Source organism: Telmatherina bonti, assembly GCF_933228915.1.
Source record: "Telmatherina bonti genome assembly, chromosome: 7".
Lineage (NCBI taxonomy): Eukaryota > Metazoa > Chordata > Actinopteri > Atheriniformes > Telmatherinidae > Telmatherina > Telmatherina bonti.
In genome coordinates this window covers 21994692-22021526 of record NC_136625.1, presented here as the reverse complement: position 1 = coordinate 22021526, position 26835 = coordinate 21994692, and the positions used below count along the sequence as shown (strand labels likewise).

The 26835-nt window shown below is 36.7% G+C and overlaps 1 protein-coding gene across 4 annotated transcripts in view; it reads left to right on the top strand.

Annotated features, from left to right (window-relative positions):
• Nucleotides 1–1673: 1673 nt before the first annotated feature.
• kmt2cb (lysine (K)-specific methyltransferase 2Cb) overlaps nt 1674–26835 on the top strand; it is a 78327-nt gene continuing 53165 nt past the window's right edge. For all 4 annotated transcript variants that reach the window (XM_079243514.1, XM_079243513.1, XM_079243512.1 and 1 more), the window contains exons 1-5: nt 1674–2386; nt 16341–16535; nt 22806–22894; nt 25146–25302; nt 26416–26616. In XM_079243514.1, coding sequence (XP_079099640.1) covers nt 16342–16535; nt 22806–22894; nt 25146–25302; nt 26416–26616 — 641 coding nt within the window. In that variant the 5' untranslated portion in view covers nt 1674–2386; nt 16341. The remainder of the gene's footprint in view (nt 2387–16340; nt 16536–22805; nt 22895–25145; nt 25303–26415; nt 26617–26835) is intronic.

Genomic DNA, 26835 nt, shown 5'->3' with positions numbered 1-26835 from the left:
ACCATTTTAAATCAACTCTGGCGCAGAGTTTGACCTTTTGACCTTTGGCCTTGTCCATTGTATACAGATTTCTACTGATTTATTGAATCTTTTCTTCCTATACTGTTGATGGTAAGAACTTTGAAGTCTTAACAATTTTACATTGAGGAACATATTTATGAAATCGCTCCACTTTGTAGACAAAGTTTGTCGCAGATTTCTGATCCTCAGCCCATCTTTACTACTGTGAGGCTCGACCTCGCTAAAATGCTCCTTTTCTATACAGTAATTTTACTAACCTGTTAACGTAATTACTTGTCAAATTCACCCTCTGGTGTTTTTGATTTGTGCTTTTTCAGCCGTATTCCAACTTTTTTTTTGTTACATGTGCTGCTGCTGTCAAATTCAAAATGAGGTAATATTTACTATGACATGGTAACTTCTGTTCCAGCATAGGTATGTTGTTTATATTGTAGTGGGAATAAAATGTTTATGAGATTTGCAAATCATTGGTCTCTATTTTTATTTACAATTAACATTGTCCAAACTTTTGTGGAATTTGGGTTGCATATTTAATCGTTTTGATGAGTTAGTCAGCATAAAAACAAAACTCCATGTTGTCCAGCAGTTGATGAGAAGTAATATTATCTGCTTTCTATATGGACTTAATTTAGCAAATAAGAAAACCTTATTCTGATGATCATATATTCATTAAGTATTGATTGTATTTTATGTGTCTTCAGTTGTGCTCAATAACAAAAACGACTTGTCTCATTTTAGCCGGCAGGGGGCGCTTTTAGTTTGGGAAATAGGTGCCAAGAATCACCATTTAAAGGAATATGGCTGTGTTTATTTTCATGTATTTTTCGGTTGACTTCAATCGAAGAAACTCGTCTACCGATGTGTAAAAGGGTTTCCATAAAAAGTCAAATCAATGCAAATACCCAGCACCCGCCTGCTATATCACATAATATGTATAGCCGCTGAAAGCCGACCCCAGGGGACTTTTTCAAAAGTTAACCCCTGCATGTACAATTTGCAGGCTATCATTTTTTGGGAAATAATAAAATATCAGCTGTGTGAGGGCGTGTGTGTGCGTGCGTGTGTCTCGGGTTGGGGAGAGGGACATAGAAATAGGAAAAGCAGGAAATAATATGATCCATTTGAAGAGCACCATGACGTCCTTTTGCTAGTGCACTAAGCGGACTCCGCAATAATAAAGATAAACAATCTTTGCGTTTCTCAACGACCGCCACGAAACCCGAAGGCTGTTTGATTCACTGATGCCAGCTGCTGTTGGGGCAGATTTGCATAAAGTGGAGCATTAATTGTTGACCGTCCGTCTCCGAGAAAACAAAAATCCAGTATCCGTGTTTTTGCTATTCCCTAGCCATTATTTTATTTACTAAATGCCCATATCCCTCCGCAGGGTCAGAGAGTATTTTGAAGAAAATTGTAAAATGGTTAGCTTGATGTTATATAATTTGGGTTAGTGTCGTATTTAAACATTTACCAGGATTTTGTAAGATACAAATTTCTCTACAAACTAAATGGATTTTGAAATATCTGTCCGCTGTACCTCTTCTTGGACGAGGTGGTTCTAGTTTTTGAGGAGCCCAGAGGGGCTGTGCTTCGGTGCCACTTATCATTAGATATGGCCACCGTTATAGAGTACACCGTAGCGTCATCTTCAACTTAATTTTGTGATATTTCTTGGAAATATTGCAGTTTAATCAGTGTGGCAGAGAGAATGTTTTTTTAGACAAGCTAATGTTTGTTTTTATATGTGTTTGGAGCTGGTGGTTACTGCGTGGCAGGCTGGTTACGAGAGTCTCCTAACTGGCTGCTTGGTCCCGCAGCTTGTCGCAGCTGAAGAAAATAGAACCAGTTGCCAACCCAGCGGTCGGCACCAAACCTTTGCGGGTTGTTATACTTTCCCCGAGGATTCATATTTAAACCTTCGTCAGCGGAGTGGTGGTTTTTCATCTGGTTGTATTTGTTTTTTCTTTTTCTTTTTTTCCTCCTATATGTTAACGCCAAATTTTTGGTTGTAGACTTGGGTGGCTAACACCAACTAGCTATATAACCCCAACTCGTGCGACGACAGCTGTCATTGGAGAAAGGAAAGGAAAGTGATCCCCTCAAATGCGCCAGCCGGTGAAGCGGTTTTCTGTTGGATTTATGTCTACTGCTTTTACATCAAATGGGCAAAGTTGGGAATAACATTGCAACGCTGGAATATAATGATATGCTCTGTGCATTTCTGAGAACTGCGGCGTTGTTTCATTGGAGAGAGGCTAGCTAGCTCAATTAGCTTGCTAGCTAGCTGGGTGATAAAAGTGCGACGTTTCATCCCCCATTATTTTGGGACATGAAGAGGATAATCCACTGTCCATAGGGTTGGAAGGTAAGGATCTTGTACAAACTTGTAATACTTCTAAAAAATAGCTTTATATTCCAGAAACTCGCCTTTTCAAGTGAGCCTGAGCCAACATTATCCTCCAGTCTGATGTTGGGGGGTTTGTCGCCGCCTTAGCTTTAATGACTCAGACTATTCAATGAAACGGAGCATTAAATGGAGCAGTTTATAGGTACTGTATAACAATATATATATTCTGCTTTACGCAATTCAATTAATCAGCAACCTCCTCACAATAAAGGTTAGTTGTCAACGAATATTGTAAATAATAATAACAATAATAAAAATATTTCGTTGTGTAACGAAGCGTTCTCACTTTTTTGTTGTAACGTTGTAGTTCCCCGGAATAGTTCCCTTTCCATTGAATAGACCGAGCCTTTGTGTGGTGGTGGGCACAAATCCTGACCATTACCTTGCACTTAGTTCCAGATCGATTATCTTGGAAAGGTTACTTGCAAGTTACCACTATTCACGCTATGATCTGTTGAAAAAAGCAAAGGCTACAATAAAAAGTTAATGTATTATTGGTTAGTGTTTTAGCTTATGCGATAGTTACTAGTACGATGAGTTGGCCAACTAACTGCAAGCATTTGTAACCTGTTTGCTATCCCAGCCGCTTTCGAAGTTGATATACTGGCTGTCTTTAAAAAAAAAAAAAAACCCGAAACAAATCTATTGCATGTTATGGGACTTGACATGGAAAAATTTCTCCCATCAATTTCTGTCACACAGAAACTATGTCAGTGTTACTTTTGTCTGTGGTAGCCGAAGAAAAGGCGACAGAGCGCAACACAACAGGCTAGCCATCGTTAGCTTTATGCAGCTGCTTTGTGCCCAGGCTTGGGTTAACAAAAGCTAAGGCTAACATGTTGTCAGTTGTTTGTCTGGTGGTTGTGACTACCCAAAGGATCCAAACATCACATATCCCAACAGATCGTCTTTCTTTAGGAGTGATTTACCTGGTTATTTTACTCCTAAAATGGTCTTTCTTAATCTAGCATTTTCTTTTTCCTGTATTTGTTACTCCTCTACTTGCACTGTTTTGCCGACGAGTGTGATGACCTTATGGTCTCCTCCCTTGCATGATAATTTCTGAAAAACTGTGAATATCCTAGTATGTTCTGAGAAGGATGTTGGTGTTGGACCTTGGATACTGGTGGAGGCCAATACTGGCATATGTGGGAGAGAATTACTTACTGGTCAATCAAGCAGTAAAAGATGGTGATTGGACTGTGTGGTTACTCAAATCTTCGTTGTTAACACAACTGTTAGAAAGAGGGGGCGTTGGATTTTTACTTTGATGCCCTAGGATTTCTTTGCCACTCTTACCTAACAGTCTGTGCCCTCAGCCCTCTATAGATAAAACTGCTTGTCAACTATGCATGAAGACGAGCATTTTTTTTCTTTTAAGGCAATCAAGAATTCAAAGTCGGTAATTTATTACATCAAATAATAATTGCCTTACTATTATCAGAATTCATTGATTTTGATTTTTGCATCACAGCAACTGAGGGTGGCATATTTATATTGAGACTGTCTTTTTTTTTTTTTTTTTTTTAAGTTTTATTATTATTCATTGATCCCAAATGCTTTATACAAGCATATTCCACTTGTGTATATGTGTTGATGGATGAATGGAAAAAGTGGATGGGAATTTAAGAAGATTTTTTTCCGATATCAAACCAAAGTTGCCATGTTAGATACCTGTTTGTGCCTATCTTAGCCTGCATAAGGTAAAAGTTGGAGGATGCAATATTCAACTTAAGCTATGTGAAGTGTGGTGATTTTTAATTGTTTAGTGTTTACACATATGTAAATTAATAGCAAGGTTTTATGCCCACGTAGGTTTCATGGTATGGTGACACACACTGCTGCTTTGAGTGTGGTAGCCTCTGTTCAAGAGTTGCTAGATCTACTTTTTAACTAAATTTTCAGCTGCATTGCTAAATGTGCATGCAATAGAGCACCTGTAGTATTTTTAGTTTTAAATTTAGAATGTGAGAGAAAAATATTTGCCAAAAAAGGAGCCATATCTGTTGTCTCAAGATATTTTGGATTGAAAAGGTTGTACATGCACCATACATCTGACAGCTGCAAATGCCATGACTCTAAAGTTATTGCCAGAGGTGGCGACGCAAATAATTCACTGCACCACATTTGCTACAAACAAGTTTATGGATGTCAAGATTGTATGAAACTAAGGTGGGCACCGATTTCATTCTCAGATAAAGCTGAAATGAGTTTACTACATGTACTGCTGATTTAAAGAAACAAAGAGTTGTGGGTTGAGATGACCAGTGCTGTCCGAATCGTGTAAAAAAAAAAAGACATGGTTTTGACTAATACTGTTTAGAAAAAGAGAAACTCAGAGCTATGACCAGGACACTGGATAATAGACACTGTTAAATGTTTCTTTGGTACAGTGGACAGTCTTTATAATGATGGAATAGGTAAGCTCTGGTACTCGAAGGCTACAGTTCTACAGGATTTCAATATATCTTTGCTCCAACACACCTGACTCAAATTAATGAGTCATTGTGCAGAGCTTCATAGGCTGTTGAATCCATTTAGTTTGAGTCATGTGTGTTTAAGCAGGAAATATTGAAAACCTGTGGGACAGTTACCCTCAGGGGCAAATTCACATCAGCCTTTTTTATTTGGATCCTAGTATTTTTGCTGGGAAAGTTTGCTTTGTTTGGGGGTAATGTGAATGCGCTAACTAATAGTGATTTGGAACAAAGAAGCAGAATCAGCCCACCTACAAATGCAGGTCGCGGTCCCTTTCAAACAGACCAAATACAAGAAATGGACTACAAGACAAATTGCATTGTGGGATCAGCCCACAGCATCATGGTTAAACGCACGCAAAACGTAAAAAGTATGTGGGATAATAGACTGCTTGAGACGGAAGAAATGGCTTGTGGGGAAGACACGGAAGAATTTGATCAAAGTTCTGATAGAAATCTGATCAACCAGACCGTTATCTAATGTCGCTGTACATATTTTCTTGTGGACAGTAAAGGTGGGGGGTTTTTTTTGTTTGTTTTTTTTGTTTTTTTTTAAAGGTCAGATTTGTTTGAGAAGTGCAGCTTGACGCAGTCTCGGTCCGCCCCTGAGTAGAGGTAGAGGTGACAGTCCTGATGTGAATACACCTTCAGGGACCAACTTTACACACCCCTAGAATAGGTTATTCTTTGCTTCATCATCCACTTCCTGTATTCGGTCCGCTTGAAGTGGGACAATATTCGGTTTTGTAGCTGGTATGAGTCTGCTCAGAATCAGTTAGTTTGTGTTCATATTTCCCCAAATGGAGCAGACTTTTTGAGTAAAGGAACTAGGATCTTAATCAAAAATGCTGGTGTGAATGTGCCCTTAGCCAATACACTAAAGTAATTCTTCTTTTAATCAGTGGGGAATGTGAGAAACAACCATTTATGCATCTGATTTAAAAAAAAAAAAAAAAAAAAAAAAAAAAAAAAAAAAGTCCAATACCATTAAAACTGATGCTATCCAATTGGTTGAGGAATCATTCAGGCTATTCTAATATAATTTTGGATCATACAGTGTCCTTAAAATCCACAGCTCAAAAATAACTACCAGCTTTATTTATTTTTTATTTATTTATTGGGGCCAATTACCTCAGTACAAACATTGCATTAAGTAGCTGTGCTATGTGAACCAGTCCTGACAAACTATGCTAATCTAAATTTAGATAAAAGATCAAAGCTAATGTATTCATAATAATAAAAACTTGAAGTCATCTTAGTTCTAAATGTTGGTTTTGGGAAACAAACACAAATGCTTAATGCTTGGACAGTTTGTCCCTTGGTAAAGAAGGAATTATTGAAGCATATTTGTAACATCCCAGAGTTGTATTAAATTTTCAAAGTGTTGTCATACTAGATCATTGTTCATTGTCACATGACTAAATAAGCTTGTAAATCTGTCTTGTTACCAAGCATCAGTCACCACTGAGAAATTTTTACTTAACATCTTCAGCTTTATCTTTTTAAAATCTTGTTCAGTGTCGATAATTTCAAAGCATTTAGATAAGAAGTATCCTTATTGGAATATTACAAAAATGACTTGTTACCGTTGGCTGTTCATGTACCTGTGCAGTAAGAACAAAGCAATATCAGTACCACAATAAATATTACTGAACTTGATAGTTGTTGACTATGTAAGTTATTTAAATCTGGGTTTTGTTTTTTTGTTTTTGTTTTGTTTTTTTTTTCAACTAAATGATGCTACTTTCGATGTTCCTCATTAACCTTTTCTATTTATTTATTTATTTATATAATCTTTGTTCTTGCCTATCCTTGGCATGACGTAAAAGCCACTGCTGTCGGCCATGTCTGTGGGCACTGGATTAGTTGTGCGTTGTATCGTGTTTTGGTTTCAAATTAAAATGGTACAGTGAATAACAACACAGATGACAGTTGTGAAAACTGGACTTGGTTACAAAATGTGCAATACGATAGAGCTTGCTTGTATGTGATTGTCTATTATTGTCACTAATTTAAGAGTTTTTCATCTGCCTGAGTCAAATGAAGCAGAAAAGCAGGATTAGTTGAACAAGTTTCGACTGCTGCAGTCTCCTTGCACTATAACATCATATACACTGACCAGGATCAGGTCTCCCCCCAGAAACTCACTCTGTTTTTGAGCTGTACCTGGAGAAGATCTGTAGAAAATAAAGGGGGCTATTAATCATGATTGACAACACTATTAATATAAGAGGCAGCTGTGCATTAACAAAAAAAAAAAAAGAGAGAGAAAGAGGGAGCAAGCAAAGCAGAATAAGAAAAACGCTGGATGTTTCTGAATGTGAGCAGTGATAAACATGATGTATAAAGCCAAAGAGAAACTGCCTTTTACAAAATTCCACCCAAGAAGATAATTATTAGGAAAAGATTAAATGTAAATCCAGAAAACAAAATTTGTCAGAAGCTGCTCAACCCCTGGAGTCATTTCAGTTTTAAATGTTTAACCATTCAGTTCAATGAAGCTGCATTTTAAGTGTATTTTTAAAAATGATTTTCTTTCTATTTGACATTTATGCTTGAAACAAAGAAACATTTTTTCTAAACTTTATTATTTTTCACCATAAGTAAATAACCATCAATGTCTGTGTGTAATGAGGGCTGTGATAATATACTTTCATTTTGTTTAAAGTAATTGAATAGTTTTAAGTTGCTCTGGATTAATAGTCTTCACTGTCATCTATTATACATACAGATACCAGTAGGGTTGGGCGATATGACAATATGTTTTGACTTTTACATCAAGATGTGCTTTACGCCATGCATGCTGCAATACATAAGCAAACATGGAGGAAGACTGTAGCAGATGACGTGTTTCAGAGCAGGGTAATTCACTAAAAGATGACCAGCCAACCCAAATCAATAAGCTTTTTCCTAAAGGAGGGCAAATTTCTTTCCCATGGATTTGGTTTGGATTTAAAAAGACCAACTTGGAACCGACAACAGACTAGCTTACGGTCCCAACAACGGATTTCAACACAACTCAACCATTTTATCACCTGCGCAATAAACAGGACAAAGAATACAGAGTCAATGAGCAAAAGCAGCATCAAGTGGTGGCGAAAATGCTCAAAATAAACTCCAGATGCAAACGTTGCAATAGGCATTTACCCGTGAAATGCCATACAGCCATAGTTCCAACAGATGGAAGGAGATCCCTGCTGCCGTTGCCAAACACATCTGACAAATAACTGACTGACATTAAATTACAAAAACGATTTAATATCATCATGTATATCATTATGAGCTATATTGGGATATGAGATTTTGGTCATATTGCCCAGCCCTAGATACCAGCATTTTATAAGTATTCATTTGCCTCTTGACTCGTGCTTTTTTGCCATACCCAATATTTGTCCTTTGGATTCTGAATTAAAGTCTTTGCAGCAAAGAGGTATTATTCAGATTAATAAAACATGTAATTTGATGTGATGTTATGACTGATGTCAAAAACTTGCTGTTCAGTTCAAGAACATATTTGTAACATTTTTTAAACCTGCATTAACTGGAAAAATTAAAAATGGTATTTGCTAACGATTTTTAAAACACAATTTTGTTTAGCCATGACTTTTTATACTGTTTTTACTGTTTCATATTTTGTATTTTATTGTTGTCTCATTAGTAGGTTTTATTGTTTAATAATCTAAAGTTTTATTTTCTATTTTTATCATACTTATCACAATTTTATCTGTATTTTCTGTTTTGTGAAGCACTTTGGTCAGCAGGGGCTGTTTTAAATGTGCTATATAAATAAGTTTGACTTGACTCAACTTGACTAGCCTATAAATGAGAATATATGCTTTCACTTGGTCAGCAACAGGATATTATAGGTCCAGATCTGTTTGATTTTTTTTAAGTACATAGAGTATGTATTAGTGATTGTCATCTTAGAGTAAAGTGGTTAAAAATTTTGCTTAACCTTGGACCTCTATCGAAAATTACATTCAGTGCAAGTATTGCTACTATGCCTGTGAATAGTCGATGTCGATACAATCCAGCACTAATGTACAAACGACAGCTATATTCTGAGTTGTTTTTATTAAACAAAAGACACCCATTATGCACATTCATGGGGCTATCGTTCTCCTGCAGTGGCCCCACAACTTTATGTTCAAACTGGATCATCCTTCCAAAGCCACCTTTTGCTTAACAACACTGTTTCGGCAACTGGATATCAACACTGGCTGTTTGGCTTAGTTAATAAATAAACTAAAAGGACATTATAAAGAAAAGCAGAGAGAGGAACTAACCAAAGATTAAACTGAGTCAATCTCAGCTTGGCGTCTATTTGCTGAAGAGAGCTCAGAGAAGGGACATTATGCAAGATGGATGCAGAATTGGCCTTCATTAGGGGTCACTAGAGACCAAAAATCTGCTAAATCCAATATTCAAAAAAGGTTTGTATTAAAAAATCTATTTCACTTTAGCTTTTTTAAGTTTCATGCTGACAAGTGTATTAATGAGCTGTCCATTACGTCTTGAAGAACTTTAGCTTCTCTTCTGTAACAAACCAGTATGCTCAAGTGAAACGTGGAATGCTTAGACACTTCTGTGCTTTACACATGTGTAGCATTATTTCTTTATAGATGCTGCAAGTTTGAGACATTTTGTAGATATTGTGCCATTTTACTTGTTAAATCACTGCTATTTCTCTTTGGTAGTTCACACATTCTAATCTTAGCTGAACCAATCAAGTCATATAAATATGCGCTCATCAGAATTGCAGTTGTAGGCAGCGGTTAGACAACCACTACTGGTATGGTATGAGCGATGGCTTCTGCAATACCAACTTGATGTGTGAAAGAACTGATTGTGGGTCAGTTTTGTTTGTTACATTATGGACTCACCAATCACAATCAAGGGTTTACAGAAGCTACAAACTGTAGTGGAGCACTGATGTGTAATTCATGGAAATTCAGTTATTTATATTTTGTCAGTATTCTGATCAGGTGTAGGCGCAGACCATGGTAAATGTGAATCGTACCCTTTCTAAAACTATAAATAAGCAATGTTGGGGTAGTTACTCCAAAAAGTAATCAGTTACTTATGTAAATTGTAATGAGATTATTTTACTAATTATTGCATTTAAAAGCAAACTTCACTACCTAATACTTTTCTTTCCTGTTCTTTAATTTCACTATGTGGATACAGGGAGAAACATAGCCAAACATAGGCAATCTGCAAAGTGTTTATTGTATAAATGACTAAAATGGCATGTTAATTCATATGGAGGAACAATATCCTTGTCTGTACAAAGAAATGAACAGAATAAAGGAAGCTATGAGATCTTGTTGTGCTGATACATGCTAGTAGAACTACTAAATCTACAAAAATTTCCCTAAGACTGAAGTCACCTGTGGCTCATCAACAGACCCTCAACAAATGTTCTCATGTAGATTAGTGTCATTAACGCTTTCCTGGAAGAACCTTCAGATCCAACTTCCAGCTCAGGTCTCATCTGTTTTTACTGAGTGCACTAAAGGAAGTTGTATTTATTATGAATGAAGTCTTGTATGTCATCAAGATTTTCAGATCTCTAAATGTGGTATAATTTCACACAGCAGGTGATCAATCAGCTGATATAACAGACAGACCAGTTACCATTCACTGTTATATAAAGTCAAAAGAATTTCAGTCGAGTAAAATTTTAATAAATGCTTAATAGTCTTGTTTTATTCTATGAAGTCTAAAATTTGGCTGGGGCTAAAGTTGTGGGAAAAAGGAGCCTTTGACACCTGCAGCTCATGAGGCAAAGTCTCCTGCGGCATAAGGAGAGACCTGATACGCATTGGTTGTCACTTAACAGTTGTTTTAGTGTCATAGTGAATAATGTAGATTGATGTGAGATTATAAATATTATTGCCTTCCCTCCACCTGATGCACACAACGCCAGCGTGTGTGCGTATGGTTGTTACGACTATGGTGTATTCTTACAAGGTCCATTATGATGCAAAATCCAGCATGGATCCATTGCTACATACTACCTTTTACAGCAGTGACTGAGTGGTTAATGTGTGATATCGGCTGTTCTATCCTCCATCATCCTCTGAATTTTCATAAATAAAGAAGATAATGTTGATTTTGGTGAATTCAGTTCACTGCTGTGACAGAGCACGTACATGCTCAAAATAATTTATTTCTGAGATTTGGTATGAAATGACCGTTTACTTGGTTGATGCGTTTTGAAAATGAAGCTGGTGATTTCACACATTTATCTGAATTAATGGTTTAATTTAGAGAACCCTGGTAAAAATCAGAAATATATTTAGTAAATGTAGACTTTATAGTTTTTACAATTATCTGGTGACCCTTTGAAATGGTCTCTCAACCCCCATTGGGTTCCTGACCCCCAGTTTGAGAACCACTGATATAGTGAATACTTTCATATAATCTGATCCAGAATGTTGAAAATCCCCAACATTGCCTACCCCAGCTTTAAGTGCACATGCGCGTTACCCTTTTTGATTCAAATCCTAGTATGTTTGCTTGGAAAGTCCTGTTCAATTGGGGGAACTGTGAATGCGCCAAACAGATTCTGATTTGGACCAAAGAAGCAAACTTGGTCCGCCAACAAATGCAGGTTTCGGCCCATTTCAAGCGGACTACAAAAAAAGGTCACTTCCTGCAGTTACGTAGCATTGCATTGTGAGTAAATACATAGTGATCGCGTTGAGTCCTCTGCCTCGTCTGTTCATACTGCGCCCATTGTTGCAGTGTATTTCTGCAGTATACTTTCATTAGACAAAATAAAAAACCCAAAACAGCAATAGTTTTGTGCTCCATGTTTAACTCGCAATGGAGTTTTTCCATGCGGGTCTTGTCTTCTCTTTTGCTAAATACTAGTGCAGTGTGCCACCTTTGGTGGAAATGGGGATATATTATTGTAAAGGTTTTGTGCGTTTGACCAAAGGGCAGGATGAACACAATCTTGGTCTGCATGGGTACACCCCCCAACTGAACCGAGTCCCCAAGTGGAAATTCTTGTGGACTATCCTGATGTGAATGCACCCTAAATCAGTGTTCTTAAGTTAACTATTTGTCAGAATTTTTTCCGTGGTTTTCTATCTGACTGCAAGACACCCCCCCCCCCCCTTTTTTTTTTTTCTCTTTTTTTTTTTCTGTCCTTTACACACAATGCCCTTTGCGTTGTAGTCCCCTTCCTGCATTCGTTTCATTTGAAGCTAACAAAGCTTTTAATAACTTACATCTGAGTGCATTCACAACTTCCTATGAACTGGAAATTCTGAGCATACAGGCACCCATAACGTTAAGTACTTCTACAATAACTTTTAATGCGGAGTGTACCAGACAAATTTCATGTTGCTTTGCATTTAATTTATTAGCAAATATAGTGTCTTGTTAAATTGCAACAGATTTGAAAACCTTACCCAGAGCAGATATTCTGGCAATTGGCTAACCATTAATTTAATTTTTGGGTTACCTTGCTTGACCAAGGAGAGAACAGATTTAGATGCTTAAGAATGTTTTCAGTTGCTAAAAAGTTTTCAGGCTGTCAGTGGTGAAGTAATTCACCAAAACTTGTGGCTTCAGACTGTTCAGTCTGGTGGATTTTACTTTTACCTAAATATTACTTTTATCTTTGTTACGCATTGTGTAAAAGCAAAGAGGTGGAATGGGGAGTCTAACTTCATCATTGGCTGAGGTGCCTCTGAGGGTAATCAGATAATTAGGTGACTATATAGATTCATACCCCTTATTTGTAAGCATACTAATGTAGCATTTAACGATTATTGTTTCATATGTTAACAACCAAGTGAGAGTATTGCTTAAGAAGTATGTCTCTTTTTCTTAATGCATGGACAAGGTGCAACTGATGTGAGAAAGCATAATGAAACTCCTTATCTTTCGAATGACTTCAGTACATCAAATCTGAGACTTTTTCATAGTCCTGTCCAGATGCAGACAGCTGCAAATGCATGCTTACACAGATGGTACAATGGTATGATGGCTATAGGAAACACTATGAGGTCTGAACAGTCTAGTTGATTTATCAAAAGAGGAAATTGTGTTTCAAATGAATGAAATGTGTGTCTCAAGTGTATATTGAGACTATGCTAAGGAACAGTAGCCCAATACTGTCCTGGCAGCATGTGGCAGTCAAAGAGCTTGTTTGAATGTTTCTCAACATGTGAATTCATACGTGCTTCTAAATAATTGGGAATGCATTTAAAATTATTACTGACCATTAACTTTATGGCAAGAATTTAAAGGGCTAAAATTCCCTGTTAAATGGAGGCAAATACTCTTTATCATCAGAATTATATAACTTACAACAGGTTAATCAAAATGCAATTTGTGATATCATTAGAAAACAATTTTAATATGTTAAAGTCTAAAGCTTGAAAAGCAGGTGTGTCTTTTTTTTTTTTCTCTTTTTTTAATACACATAACTGATCTGTTTAATTGAGGCTTCATCTGTGAGACAAACATGATAACAAAAGGTATTTTATGTTATTTTCAAACTCTTATAAATGGCTGCTTATTCATGAAACTATCAGTCAGCCATTGGCCATGTCTGGAGCTTGGGTGAATTCCTGGGTCCATTGTATTTTCAGTGTGTGCTCTCTGGCACCATTGTCAGACTCCATGTTTTGGGGTGGGGGCAGTTTGCCTTGTAGAATTGCCATCCGTTTTCCCCGATGACGTCATTTAGTCTGGTTATGCAGCATAGCAAATAAATGCAAGAAAATTAAGGTGGCAGAGATGGAATAATGCTTAAGGCTCAGTAACACACACATTGTGTTTTCATCTTCATTTTATTTAAACAGAGCATCTACCTACTTGGGCAGGTGCAGGTAGAAGTTTTATCTTCTATTCCACATTTATTCTCTTGTGTTAGATCTTTGCTGCATTTGTTCTGGTCTATGCATTTAAAAAAAAAAATTCATATATTTTGTTCATAAAGTCCAATTGTGGTGTTTGTGTGGGAATACCTTGGAATATCCTCTGATGAAGGGGAACTTTGGAAATAGTAGTCTGGGCTCCTGCTTACCTGGCTTCATATCCATCTTGGCATGGAGCATAAATGTGCCTTAATTCTATCTTTGTGGCGCATATTTAGGTTTTCCATACATTTGAAGAACTGCTTGTTTTCACTTTAAATTAGTTTGAACATTTTTGGACAAAGCAACAAACCAGATATCTAGCCTCAGCAGAGCAACAATCAAAACCCACTGGAGCCCCAGTGGAACACATCTATTTGCTAGCTTTTGGCTTTGTTGTGTAAATGCAGCTAACCTACAATTGTCTCTCAGACTGTCCAGGGGAAATAGTGGTTACTGAATCATTTGATTAGATAGTTATTGCACAATTTTACCTTAAGTCTAATCAGGACAATCTTGAGATTAATAATCTGTCAGAAACACAAAAGTCTCTGGCACTTACATGTTTTGTGGGAATTCAGCTGAACAGCCTATTATGCCAGCATTTTATGACGAATTAAAATGCCTGTGGTTTTTACAAAAATGTGAATGCTATTTCTTGACATGAGATTTTATTGATATCCTTGCCCTATGCCATTGATACACCTACTTGTGCTGCTGCTATGAGCTGCAGACAGTCCGTGCGTTTACATAAAGTTTTAATTCCTGTTTAATTCCGAATAAAAGTTAATTCCGCTTTAAACTTATGAAAAACTACCATTTAAACACTCTATTCCTAATGCTAATTTCTATTCGGAATTAAACTCAATTCCAATGTAAGTGGCTGGTTTATTCGCATTTTAATTCCAAACTATTTAATTCCTCTGTCATGTTAACCTTAATTCCGCTCTAATTTAATTCTGGTCGTTCTGCGCATGCTCGTTACCTTGTCCTGTCCCGATGATGCGTCTGTCTGATGCGTCTGTCTTCCTTCTTCTCAGTTGCTGCAAAAAATGAAGTAGTATGCTCCTGGTGAGCTGGTACTTCAAAATTATAATAAAAATAGTGGCGAAACTGGTTCTTATTATGTAGTTTATACAAGTTATGACTGAAAAGACTAGAAGCAGGGAGCCGACTTTTTTTTATTTCCGGTATACCTAATACGTCACGTTCACCCTCTGTCCAATCAGAATCCTTTCCAACCCGCAGCTCTAAAGAGGAATTAAGTGAGGACGTGTTTCATGTAAACCTTCATTCGGAATTATATTCACGTAAACTCGTTGGAGAATACATTAATTCCGAATTATTTAATCCTGAATTTAAAAAAAAAAAACCACCATGTAACCGTACCCGGTGTGTGTCAGTTATGAGATCTGTCCAAGTAACTTTTTTTTTGTCCCTTCTGTCTAATATAAATAAACCTAAGCATTGAGTAAAACTTTAGAATCACTTCAAATTTTTACCTAAAAAGTGCAGCGACTCAGATGTGAACAAAAATCAATAAGTTATTGATTGCATTGTCTTTAATCCTCTAAATCCAATATTAATTCAATTTTAAATCCCCCCCCCCCTCCCCCCGGATTTTTATGGCTTAGCCTCTAAATTATCATAAGTGGCTAAATTGAAGCTGCATATATTTCTGTACTGAGCTTGTCTTCTATTATTTCCACCTCACATTGTTGGGTGCAGGAATGTGGAGTGATTAAAGATAGCTTTGAGTGAGAAATGGAAATTTTCTGCCATTATGCTTTCTGATTGGTGTGGAGTTGAAATATTCACCTGTTTTTTTCTTTGAAATTTGTGTATCTACATATCATTACATCCTTCAAATTGGATCTTTTAAAAGCCTAAATTAATTTTGCAGACATGTTTCCTTATTTTGCAGACATGTTTCCTTAGATTGCAGCAATCTTGAAAATACCTTTGGGAATACATTTTTAGTTAACAGGACAGTTCATAAGTGTAATGAATGAAAATAGTCCTATTACGATAAAACAAATGTTAACCATTACATAAGAACTACATGTATAGAATAAACTAAACATATTTAAAAACTAAATGGCATTAGAGGACATTGACTCTTTATGAAATATCATCTCTGCCACACCATCATACTCATACTGATGATGTTCAGGTGTAATTTAGGTGCCATTGTGATTGTTTTGACCAAATAATTTCTTTGCATGCTTTTAAAAGCAGCATAAAAACTTGTTAATGCAGGTATATGATTGGCACAATATCTTCACTGCCTGATGGCTGTTCTGGAGCCCGTACTTAGAAATGTTCTGTAATTCTCTCACGTGTATCTCAGAGAAATGTATGGACTTACATGTGTTTAAAAAAAAAAATGTTTCAGGCAATTTCTTCCACCATTTGTTTCTTTGTTTTTCCTTATTTACTGTCTAAGTACTTGTCAACATCTAATCAACTTAAAACCAAATCAGTCACCTTTTCCTTCTTTTTAAGCATTTAATAATTTCAATATGAGACTTATATCATCTTATCTTCTTTTTTCAGAATGTCATCAGAGGATAAGACTGTGGAGCCCTCTGACCAGGGACCCTCACCGCCATCCAGTAGTGTAGGGGCCACATCCACAGAAAGTGCTGCCAATGCAGACAAGCGACCACGTGGCAGGCCTCGCAAGGATGCTGCTGCCCCCATGCTATCCCAGGCACCACCACCCCTATTCACAACTAAAAACAGAAAGAAGTAAGTTCAAATTACAATTCAATTTAATAATGTAATTGTATATATTAATAAATTTTCAAATCCTCACTAAGAGGGTGTTGGTGGGTTATTACTGCATGAGAATGACAAAATGCTGTTATTGATTTTGTTGTTAGAAGCCAGTTTCATTCAATTTTAGGACCATGGAAAAACAAGTTTTAAATGAATGTAAACTGTTGCATCTGATTTCTTAACATGAAACTTGGACTACGCAATAAAACAGTCGCAAAATTATATACTCTTAAAAATTCGTCAAACTTGGCAATTAGCTTAAGACATTTCAATCAGTCAGAGCCTGCTGTGTGACCTTCAGCATGCTTCAGTTCTCAAGGTGGTCATAGTGCACCTTTAAGACAGATATCAACCACCAAGAAAACCTAAAAGGGGAAAAGTAAATAAATTAATTCATGCAAAGACCTACTTCCAGACTGAAAAAGAATTGAAGAAAGCCTCATATGTGGAAGTGGCTTGGGTGATTTAAAAAAAAAAAAACAAAACCAAAAACTGAATGGATACAATGCAGAAGTGTTGTTTGGTGAATGCTAACAGGGGAAGCAGACTTTTGTTTGATGAAAAGGTATCACAGCAGTTATGCAGTACACATGAAAATGTGAAAATGCAGGCCAATGCAAGTCAGTGCACCAGTTACTGCACCAAGTATCATGATCTGAAAAAGCCCAAGTAATTTTTCATAGTAAAGGGTACAGTGCCCCTTTCTGACATCAGTGTACTTTTGAAATTGACAGATGTTAGACATTGACATAAAATCAAGGACACACACACACACACACACACACACACACACACACACAAAAACAAAAAAGACATATAGACAAGTACAAGACAACAACACAAATGACTAAATAGTTTAATTTGCAATACAAAGAAAAAAATATGCATTTTTAAACAAGTCTTTAAAAATGTCTACTTAGACATGTTTGCAGCAAACAAACCTTGAAAATGGCTTGTTGGACTTGGACTGTTTTGTTACTTGACATTTATTTGTATTGCAAGTTTGACATAACAGGCTAACTGCTGGATATTTCAAAACTTGTCATTATTCCATGATTTACCAAGAAGATTAGCTGCTTGATTTCCAGTAATTCCAGTTATGAGGCACTGTGCAAGGGTGCTAGCCTCTGAATGCATACAATGCAGCCTAGAGCTAGTCTGTAAAATCATGCAGGCAAGGTTCTTAACACTCTCCTTAGTCTGTCCTCTCAGTCAATCTTAATACCCAGCTCTCAATGGCTTGTTTAATCTGCAAGCATTCAGATAATGCATTAATGCCACCATGGACAGATGACCTGAGATAGACTTGAATTTCTTTATCTTTATGAACTGGATATTAAAGAACAATAAGCAAAATTGTGCTCAATATATTTGTTTTTATCATGGCTAGTTGTGGTAATTTTTGTTAAGGCTGCAGACTATATCTTGTATCTTGTGTAATATTAATACCAGAATTGTTTATTAAGATCCAATTTAATTATGTCTAAAGCACATCCAGAGCTCACTCTAAACACTGATAGTGCCCTTTGGTCTTTCAGGGGTATACAAGAATTTCCATTATTAATGTTGGTGGATAAAACTACAGGCTAATGGAGGTGCTTACATCAAATGTACCTATCTGGCAATATAGAAACTGCAGGGCAGTTGCATACTTGACTCAGCTTTGTGTACTTCAGGCTACAATAATGGTAGCTGTGAATTATCCTCATGGAGCAATCCTGTTCTAAGACTAAACATTTATTGTTTTGTGAATCAAAAAATATATATTTACTAATAAATGTTAAAGATGTTTAGTGGGAAACCAGGAATGATGTGTTATAAACTGTTCTTGCTGACCTGGTTGTTGGAAATGGCTAGATTTGCCCACGCTCCATCTGCTGATCAGTCGATCTCAGAGCAACACGATCCGTGTCAGGTTTTCAAGGCAACTCTTTGCTAGCTGGGACTACTTACCACAGCATTATTTTCACCTTTTCTCTTTTTTTCTCCCCCTTCCCCTTCTCTCAGTGGTGGGACTGTGAGGAGGGGGCAAGCTGTGCAGGGAATGGGGTTGAGCAGTAGTCTTGGGTATTTGTCAGTAAAATAACTGGCTGTCTAAAATGCTGAAATTTGATCATAGGAAGATAGATATAATTACTGTTGTGTAGTTGGTTACATAGAGATGTTACAAGCACCCCTTAGATTGCGTTCTTGTCTGGGACTTTAATTTCTGTTTGTTCCTCTATTTGAGTTTGTCTGCAGAGTACACAATAAATATTATTAGCTTAGATAAAAAGTGAAGGCTGTAACCATGATGCATCTAGGTCCATAAATATATGAAAAAGACTGAGCTTAGTAATAAATTTATAACTGATCACAATGAGGCTCTGCTTTATTTTATGTGTTAAAATAGAATTCAGAATATGAAACATTTAGCAATCATGGACATTTTTGTACAGAACCTTTTTCAAGACCTTTGTGTTAACTTGTCTAAGACTGAGTTTTCGCTTTTGTGATGCTTTGCCAGGCCTTTTTCATATTTTGCTAATCTTCAAGCCTTCTTTTTTTTAAAAATCTTTTCTGCAACTGACACAAGTGTCTAGTTGTATCGATTCATTGTTGGATTTCTATTTGTTCAAATAATCTTTCTCAATAATACTTCTTTTTTTCAGTTTGTTGCATCTTTATTTTGAATTTGCCTGAATAGTATTATGGTTAACGGTTTGTATTTTCCTCACACTGCTACATTCAAATCTATTCTATTCTATAGTCATTTAGCAGACGCTTTTATCCAAAGTGACTTACATATGAGTGAGAGCAACACAAGCACAAAATCAAACAGTAGAGGACATCGTAGGAAAGTGCTAGTGGACTTTCCTTACATGACACAGGTCCTTACATGAAGTGCTATAGGCTTTTTTTTTTTTTTTTTTTTATTTAAAAATAATGTTTACTCCCTTTTTACCCCATAATATCGCCTATGTTAAAATACAAATAATTAATACTATAAAGTTTGTTGCAAAGAACTCCATCTCCAACAGCAAGTTCTCCAACTTTCTGACAAATATAGCTAAACTAAGTGTGGAAGTGCTCCTTGAAGAGCTGAGTCTTCAGCTTGCTCTTAAAAGTAGACAAGGACTCTGCAGAGTGAACAGAGTTTGGGAGATCATTCCACCATTGTGGCACAACAGAGGAAAAAGCTGGCTAGTGATTTAGTCCCACGTATTCATGGTAACACAAGGCGTCTCTCACTGGTGGAACATAGCTGTCAAGACGGAGTGTAGGTCTAAATTAAGGAGTGAAGGTAGACAGGAGCCATTTGAGTTATTGTTTTGTAAGCCAGATGCAAAGCTTCAAACTCAGTTAAATGAAAGGTTTTTTTTGTTTGTTTTTTTCATTAGAATTACTACACTGTGAGTTAGTGGGATAGTAAATTCTTTCAATGTTTTGCATTTTACTTTTCATTTTTGGAATTTGACTAAGTTGAATACTTCATGGAAAAAGTTCTCAGTAATTGATAATTCTGGAACCTTATGCCATATATAAATGAATTATAAATCTGTCCGTCTGTCTATCTGTCTATCTTTACATATTAATGTATAAGGAGAGACAGAGTGAGAACGAGTGAGAGAAATCTATATATAAATAAAAGGACAAGGTATGAACTTTGGGGACCACACACACACACACACACACACACACACACAATATAATAGTAGGGGAAACACTGAAACACTTTTGCTAGAGGTTCCTGTCATTCTTGTGTTTCAGGTTTGCTCCCAGTGGAAGTTCTTGAGAGGGAGGGATTGATTTGGCATCGAGCCATTTGGGATTTTTCTCTCCAGTGGCACTGAAAATTACTCCACCACCCCCATTCTCCTCTTTTACTTCCAACCCAAAGCATCCTCTTGAAGTACCCCTGAGACACGCTTCTCTTATTTGGACTGTGTTTGCTCTTTCTACTTAGCATGCTAACAGTTGACGTTGCTATTTAATTTTTTATAATAATCTTTATAATAATCGTCCTGTTAATGTGCTGTTTCCAAAATTGGTTTAACTGAGCTCGCATTTGAGGATGCTCACATAACAGATCTGTCTTTAGTGTATGTAAATTGAGAGTATAAGTAGGGTGTGCATAACTGCATACGTTGGCATGTGGGCATATAGTTACAAATCTCGTAATGGTTGGCTTATAAATTGACAATGTACATCTAGCTAATCGGCATGTCAGTGATGGTAGAGTAAGAATCTGAGCTTTAACTCTTTTAAATCCGGTTATGTTGCTAGTGACAGAAAGTGCCATGCATAGTTCAGATTAAAGTGATTCATTCTCAACCAATCACACTGCCATTATATTTCAAACAGATTTTGAAAGGTAAGAAGTTGATCTTTCCACTGTGATACAGGATTTACAGGATATCACAAGATTGTCTATGTGGGGGAGGGGAAGTGAGCAGAGCAGGAACGCAGACTTCTGTCTCTGGTGACATGGTTGGATTTAAAGGGTTAATGAAGGCTGGGTTGTTATGACTGAATCTCATCATTTCTGAAGTGGCAGGACTTCTGCCAAGACCTAAGAAAGTCAGTTTCAAAATTGTTCTTTTGGTTAGTTTCATTTTTGTTTTTCTCCTGCTATTAACATCTGAATTATTCTTGTTTTTAATTAAAATATTTTAGAGACGTCACTTATAAAATGTAGCTTTATAATTTATCAGCTAGTAAAAAAAACAAAAAACAAAAACTAATTTACTAGTAAACAAGATTATTGACCCTTTTTCTTTGAAAATGACAACTAGAAGCACTGCTGTTATTAAGCACAGCTTAACCTGAACTTACCACCACAATGTTGTTGTTTTTTTAAGATTGCATTTAATATTAGACAGATTGACAGCCTACACATTTTTGTCCTAAGAAAGCTTTTTGCAGTGATGATGGAGTCTCATAAACATATTGTTCTCTCACTCTCTCAAGACAGATATGAGCACATCCTACACAGGATAACCCAAGCTCCATACTTGTGATTTATTATATGTGAAAATAGATTAAAAGAGTTACATTTTGAAGTTTTGCTTCACAGACCTGAAAATGGTCACAAAATTCAACAGTGTCAAATCTTGAGCCCTGACCATCTTTTTACATACTCAGCTGTGGTGTTTTTGACATCAAGTGGAAAATTGTTATCAAGCACCCAAGTAGTTTCAATGTCGAGGCATAATTGTATGTGGCTGCTTTGCACAGCTCCTTTTTAAACATGTTTACAGTCTTCAGTATTTTGGTGCCTCCTTGGGCCAGCAAGTATCTGAGGGATATGTGGAACAATCTGAGCTGCTGCCTGATCTTTGTAGGGTTTGTGGTGGTCTTGGTGCTTCAGTGTTACTCTGCTGTCAAAGAGTAATATGGTCTGCTTTGCGTCATACTGAAACTGTTGAATCAGAAATACTTCATTACACTCAAAGGATAAAATGATCAATGGCTGTGCATTGTGGCTGTAGATGAATGCTTTAATTTACTGCAGAACAATACTGGGAAAATAATTAAATGGTCTTAACTGCACACAAATTGAAGTCAATTGACAACTGTAGAGGAAGAGGGAAGAGCTGTTGGTTTGCAACTGGAAAGTTGGTAGATCGATTCCAGGCTTCCCCTGACTATGTGCCGAAGTGTCCTTGGGCAACACACCGAACCCCATGTTGCCCCCTGATGTGCCTATCGGGCTATGAGTGTGTATGTAAGTCGCTTTGGATAAAAGTGTCTGCTAAGTGAAAATAGAATAGAAAGTATCTTGGTCCCAACAATTAAATCAACTGTGGATTACATACAGTATGATAATGATACGTCACTGTAATCTGAAATTAACAACTGGGAATAGTTGTAAGACTTGATAAATAACTATTATATTATCTTTAGCTTTTTAATGTGTTAGAACCTTCTTATCTTAAAAAGTGTGTCACAGTGTGTGGATGATTGCTCAGTTCTAATTCCCAGTTCAACTAGCTGTCGATACTAGGAGTTAAAATTGAGTAACTATCCATAAATTATGTGACCCTCTCACCCACGTACACTTGATAGACATTCCTGTACCACTGCCTACTATTTGCCTTGCCTAGTGCCTCAAGTGCTCATTGAAAACCACTTGCAGCTGTGATTATATTTAACTAATTTATGACTAAACTGTCAGTCTCTTCCTGAGGTGGTCTATGGCAGGTTTTCGGGGCTCTTTTTTTCATCACTTTCTCTTTTCATGTGTCTTCCTTGCTTTAGGGGTCGCACCAGGGGGAGAGTTGTTGTGGATGAGGAGGACAGCATGGATGGGACTGAGCTAACGGAGTCCACTGACCCTCAGGATGCAGGTAAGACTGTACAGATCCATTTTAAATCCATAATGCGTATATTGCTTTTATTAAGTGACATAGGCTAGAGGTTACACAGCCAGGTATCCTCATGCAACAAGAATGAACAATGGACAAGAGCTTTTTTAGTGCCACACGCTGCGTCTCCACAACTATAAATGAATAGCTCAAAAAACTTGAATGTTGAAGCTACATTAGCCCCCCCTCCCCCTTTCCCTCCTTACCATTTCCATGTCTCCTCCTGCTCTGAGATTGTATTGAGGTGCAGTGGGAAAAAGCCCAAGGCAAATGCCCTCTAAAAGCTTTTTAAAATCCCATCAGTCTCTCTAGACTCATTTATGTGCTTTTTTATGTGTACATCGCATCATATGACAGGGCTTTCCATTCTCATACATCTCAGTGCTTCTGTGTTGCTGTTCTGAAGGTATTGGGAATCTGTTAGGGGTATTCTGCTTTTTGTGAAGCATTTTAGCTCATGCCAGCAATTGATTTTTTTTTGTTTTTGTTTTTGTTTCGTTCTGTTTTTGTTTTTTTTTGTTTATGTTGTACAAGAAATAGCATTTTTTTCACTCCAATAAGAGATTTGTGTACTGTCTGTAAGCTTTAATTTAGAAACAAACAAGCAAAAAATAGAGCAGTAGTCTTTCCTCAGTGATGTTTGTGATTCTGAATCCAATTGGATTATGTTCCAAATTTGCAAATGCTCCGGTTTTCCTGAAGTTAGCTGCGACTCTAGCCAAGAAACCCCCCATCTTCACATCCCAATCTGGGTTTGGAAGCTGAAGTAGGAAAGTTTAACAGATGTTTTTTCTTGTTTTGTTCTGGTTTTTTTTTCTTTTATCAACAGTGGAGGCAACAGACCTGAGCAGCATTTGTATTAAACCCTCATAAAAATGTTGCATTTCAGGAGCAAAACAACCACCCAGACAGACAAGGAAAATTGACTAGTTTTGTTATTGCTGAATGCTTCTCTTTTGGGCATGGAGTTACAATCACGTAGCATAGCAGCCGCACATAAATGTGGCCAGCCTGGTTCCATCCCAATGTCTCTGACCCACTTTTCCATCTACTTGCTGTACAAATAGTCAAATCAAATTGAGCTTTGTTTATGAAGCACTTTTCATACAAAAGTAGCTCAAAGTGCTTTACATAATAGCAAATTTTGAGCGTGTATAAAACATCAGAGATCAATAACACACCTGATCACTCTTTAACACCCACATAATCACACACATCTTTCACAGCATAAATTATTACTTCCCCAATTCACCACTCTGTGCAAAAACCTAAGCTCTAAGTTGTAGATTGTAGCTTCTGTCTCTTCAATGGAACCAGAAAAATAAAAACATAAGTTAAAACATCAGTGGATAACTTCTGGACCTTAGGGTCGTTTGGATCTTAGTGTCCACACAGTATATATCATATCATATATCATATATCATATCATATCATATCATATGATATATCATATCATATCATATATCATATCATATATCATATCTCTCATCTCTCACATCACATCTCTTTTCCCAACTTTATTCCTAATTTATAGTGAATGAATATAGCTGTTGCACCTACCATGATGCGGTGGATGAAACTGTGTTTCAACAACATTTACAGTACCGGTAGTTGTTTTAACTAAAGGTGACTTATCATTCTTATGTTGTTCAAAGAAAGAATATATTATCTAAAGCTCTTTCTGACTGAGCCAGATCAACACAGCTTGATCCAATTCAGGTGTTTACACAAATTTTAATTGAATTATTATTCTGATTAAAACTGGTTCAAGTAAACAGTTAGTCAGGGATCCTTTTGCAAACTCTTACATAGCAATGGATTTTCTAGTACAAATGGCCGAAATAAAACTATTTAAACTTTAGAGACGAATACTTGACACATGCATATTAAACTGTTGTCTTTCTCTTCAATAGTTTTATGATTCAAGTGGATTTGCTGTCATCACAGCTTGACTGTGTGTGTTAAATATGTATCAGTAATAAAAGTTGTAGTGGTAATTCAAAGGAATTTGACTAGAATACAACCAACCTGCCCTATAGTGGTTTGTGGTTCCAGTCAGATGCTGTATGCTGATTTGTCATAATTGGCAATTAGATGAGGAGCTGCTATCAGTACACATGCCAAAACTGAAATGACAATGCTCACAGATGCACTGAAAGAATGTAATGCTTTGTTGTTTCTTGATTGACTAACTCATCATTTCTATTTTTACTTTTTTTAAAATTACTTTTAGAAACACAAGTACAACCCTTGGAGACTATGGAGGTGGTGACCACTGAGGTACCAGAGGAAGACAAGCCCTCTTCCCCACTGGTCCAGAACCTTTCAGCAGAGAGTTCAGCTGGACCGGCGGGACCATCTGTCCCATCGAGTAGAGAAATCAAAACCAGGTCAGAGACATGAAGCTTTTTCACTGTTCAGTTTTAAAATTCATCCTAAAAGCCATTTTTATTCTTTGGCTTTCACCCCAGTGTGAAACTGTCTGTGGTTAATTTACTATGGTTTGGTTTTATTTATTTGTTTGGTTTATTTATTATTTTGTATTTATTTTGTTTTTATTTTTTTTATTTTTTCTTATTCTTTAGAATTGTTATTTGTTTGCAAACTGTTTCAGAAGCAGGAAAATTTGTTTGATTGTATTATTTATCTCCTATTGTTTTATTCTCTTGTGTTGCTCTGGCTGATTAAGTACAGCACTTTGGTTCAACTGTGGTTGTTTTAATTGGCTTCAATAAAAAAGTTAAGTTGAGTTCCACCGACCCCCAGTTGTTTTAAAAATTGGGAAGAATGTGTTTGATTGTGTGTAGCTATGCACATACTTAAGCACATATATGCAGGTGTGTGTTTCTGCAAGATTTAAAATATGCTTTCTGTGTACAAAATCTTAGATGGATTAAATGGAAATCATCAGCTGGTAGATGCAGCTCTCTCTTTCCAGGTGCCACTTTCTTAAAGGTTGTAATCAATCTTCTACCCTGTCTATGCTTGTGATATTAGTGATGGAGGGCAGGTCAGTAGCATCTCATGGGACCTTATTAAGGAGATCTAATTAACAACACCATCTTTTCACTTAAAAATGTGCTTCACTTTCAAGATAGCTTTCTCTTTTTAAAATATTTCTGTGACCACGAACGTTGGGTGTTTTTTTTTCCTGTTTTTTTGTGATTAATTTGTTTTACTTTAAAAGACAGTGGAGATTTATTCATCTCGAATTAATGTAGTTGAAATAACTATTTTTCTCACATCAAATTTTAGTACAGCTAGGTGTGAAAAGTACACCAAATAAAATCTGATTAAGACATTTAATCATAAAATTGTAACCAGGCATTGCTGGGTAATGTCTATAACAAAAGGTTTGGAAACATGCAGAGAAGTATGTGTTGCCACTCATAGTGCTTTTACAAGAAAGGGAAACCTTAATATATAGTGACACACATGGCACTATATTTTTGCACAAAAGGCATATATAATTAAACATTGTCTACCGCCCATTTCTGTTTCAGTGAGCGTCTTTGTGCCTTCTGTTACTGCGGTGGTCGTAGTCTTCTGGGTCAGGGGGATCTGCAAGTATTTGACATCACATCACAGCATGAAACACTCTTCAGCCATAACGGTGAAGGAGGCTCAACAAGCGACAGCAGGGATGGTGACAAAACCACTCAGCCAGATATGGTGGAAGACACCACCTCAGGACAGAAGGAAAAGTAAGTAGGCCTCACTGACACTGGTGTAACAAGTGGTTTGGGTGCAACGTTGGTGAGTGGACTAAAATAATGAACGACTTGCCTTTTTTTCTATTCTTGTTCTGACTGAGCCCCTTTTATTCTAATCTTTTGCAAAATAGATTAGCAAATTTTGATTTATTTTCAGGTAAGATTATCTTTTATCCACTTTCCTAGAAAGTAGTGTTTGACATTTCCCCC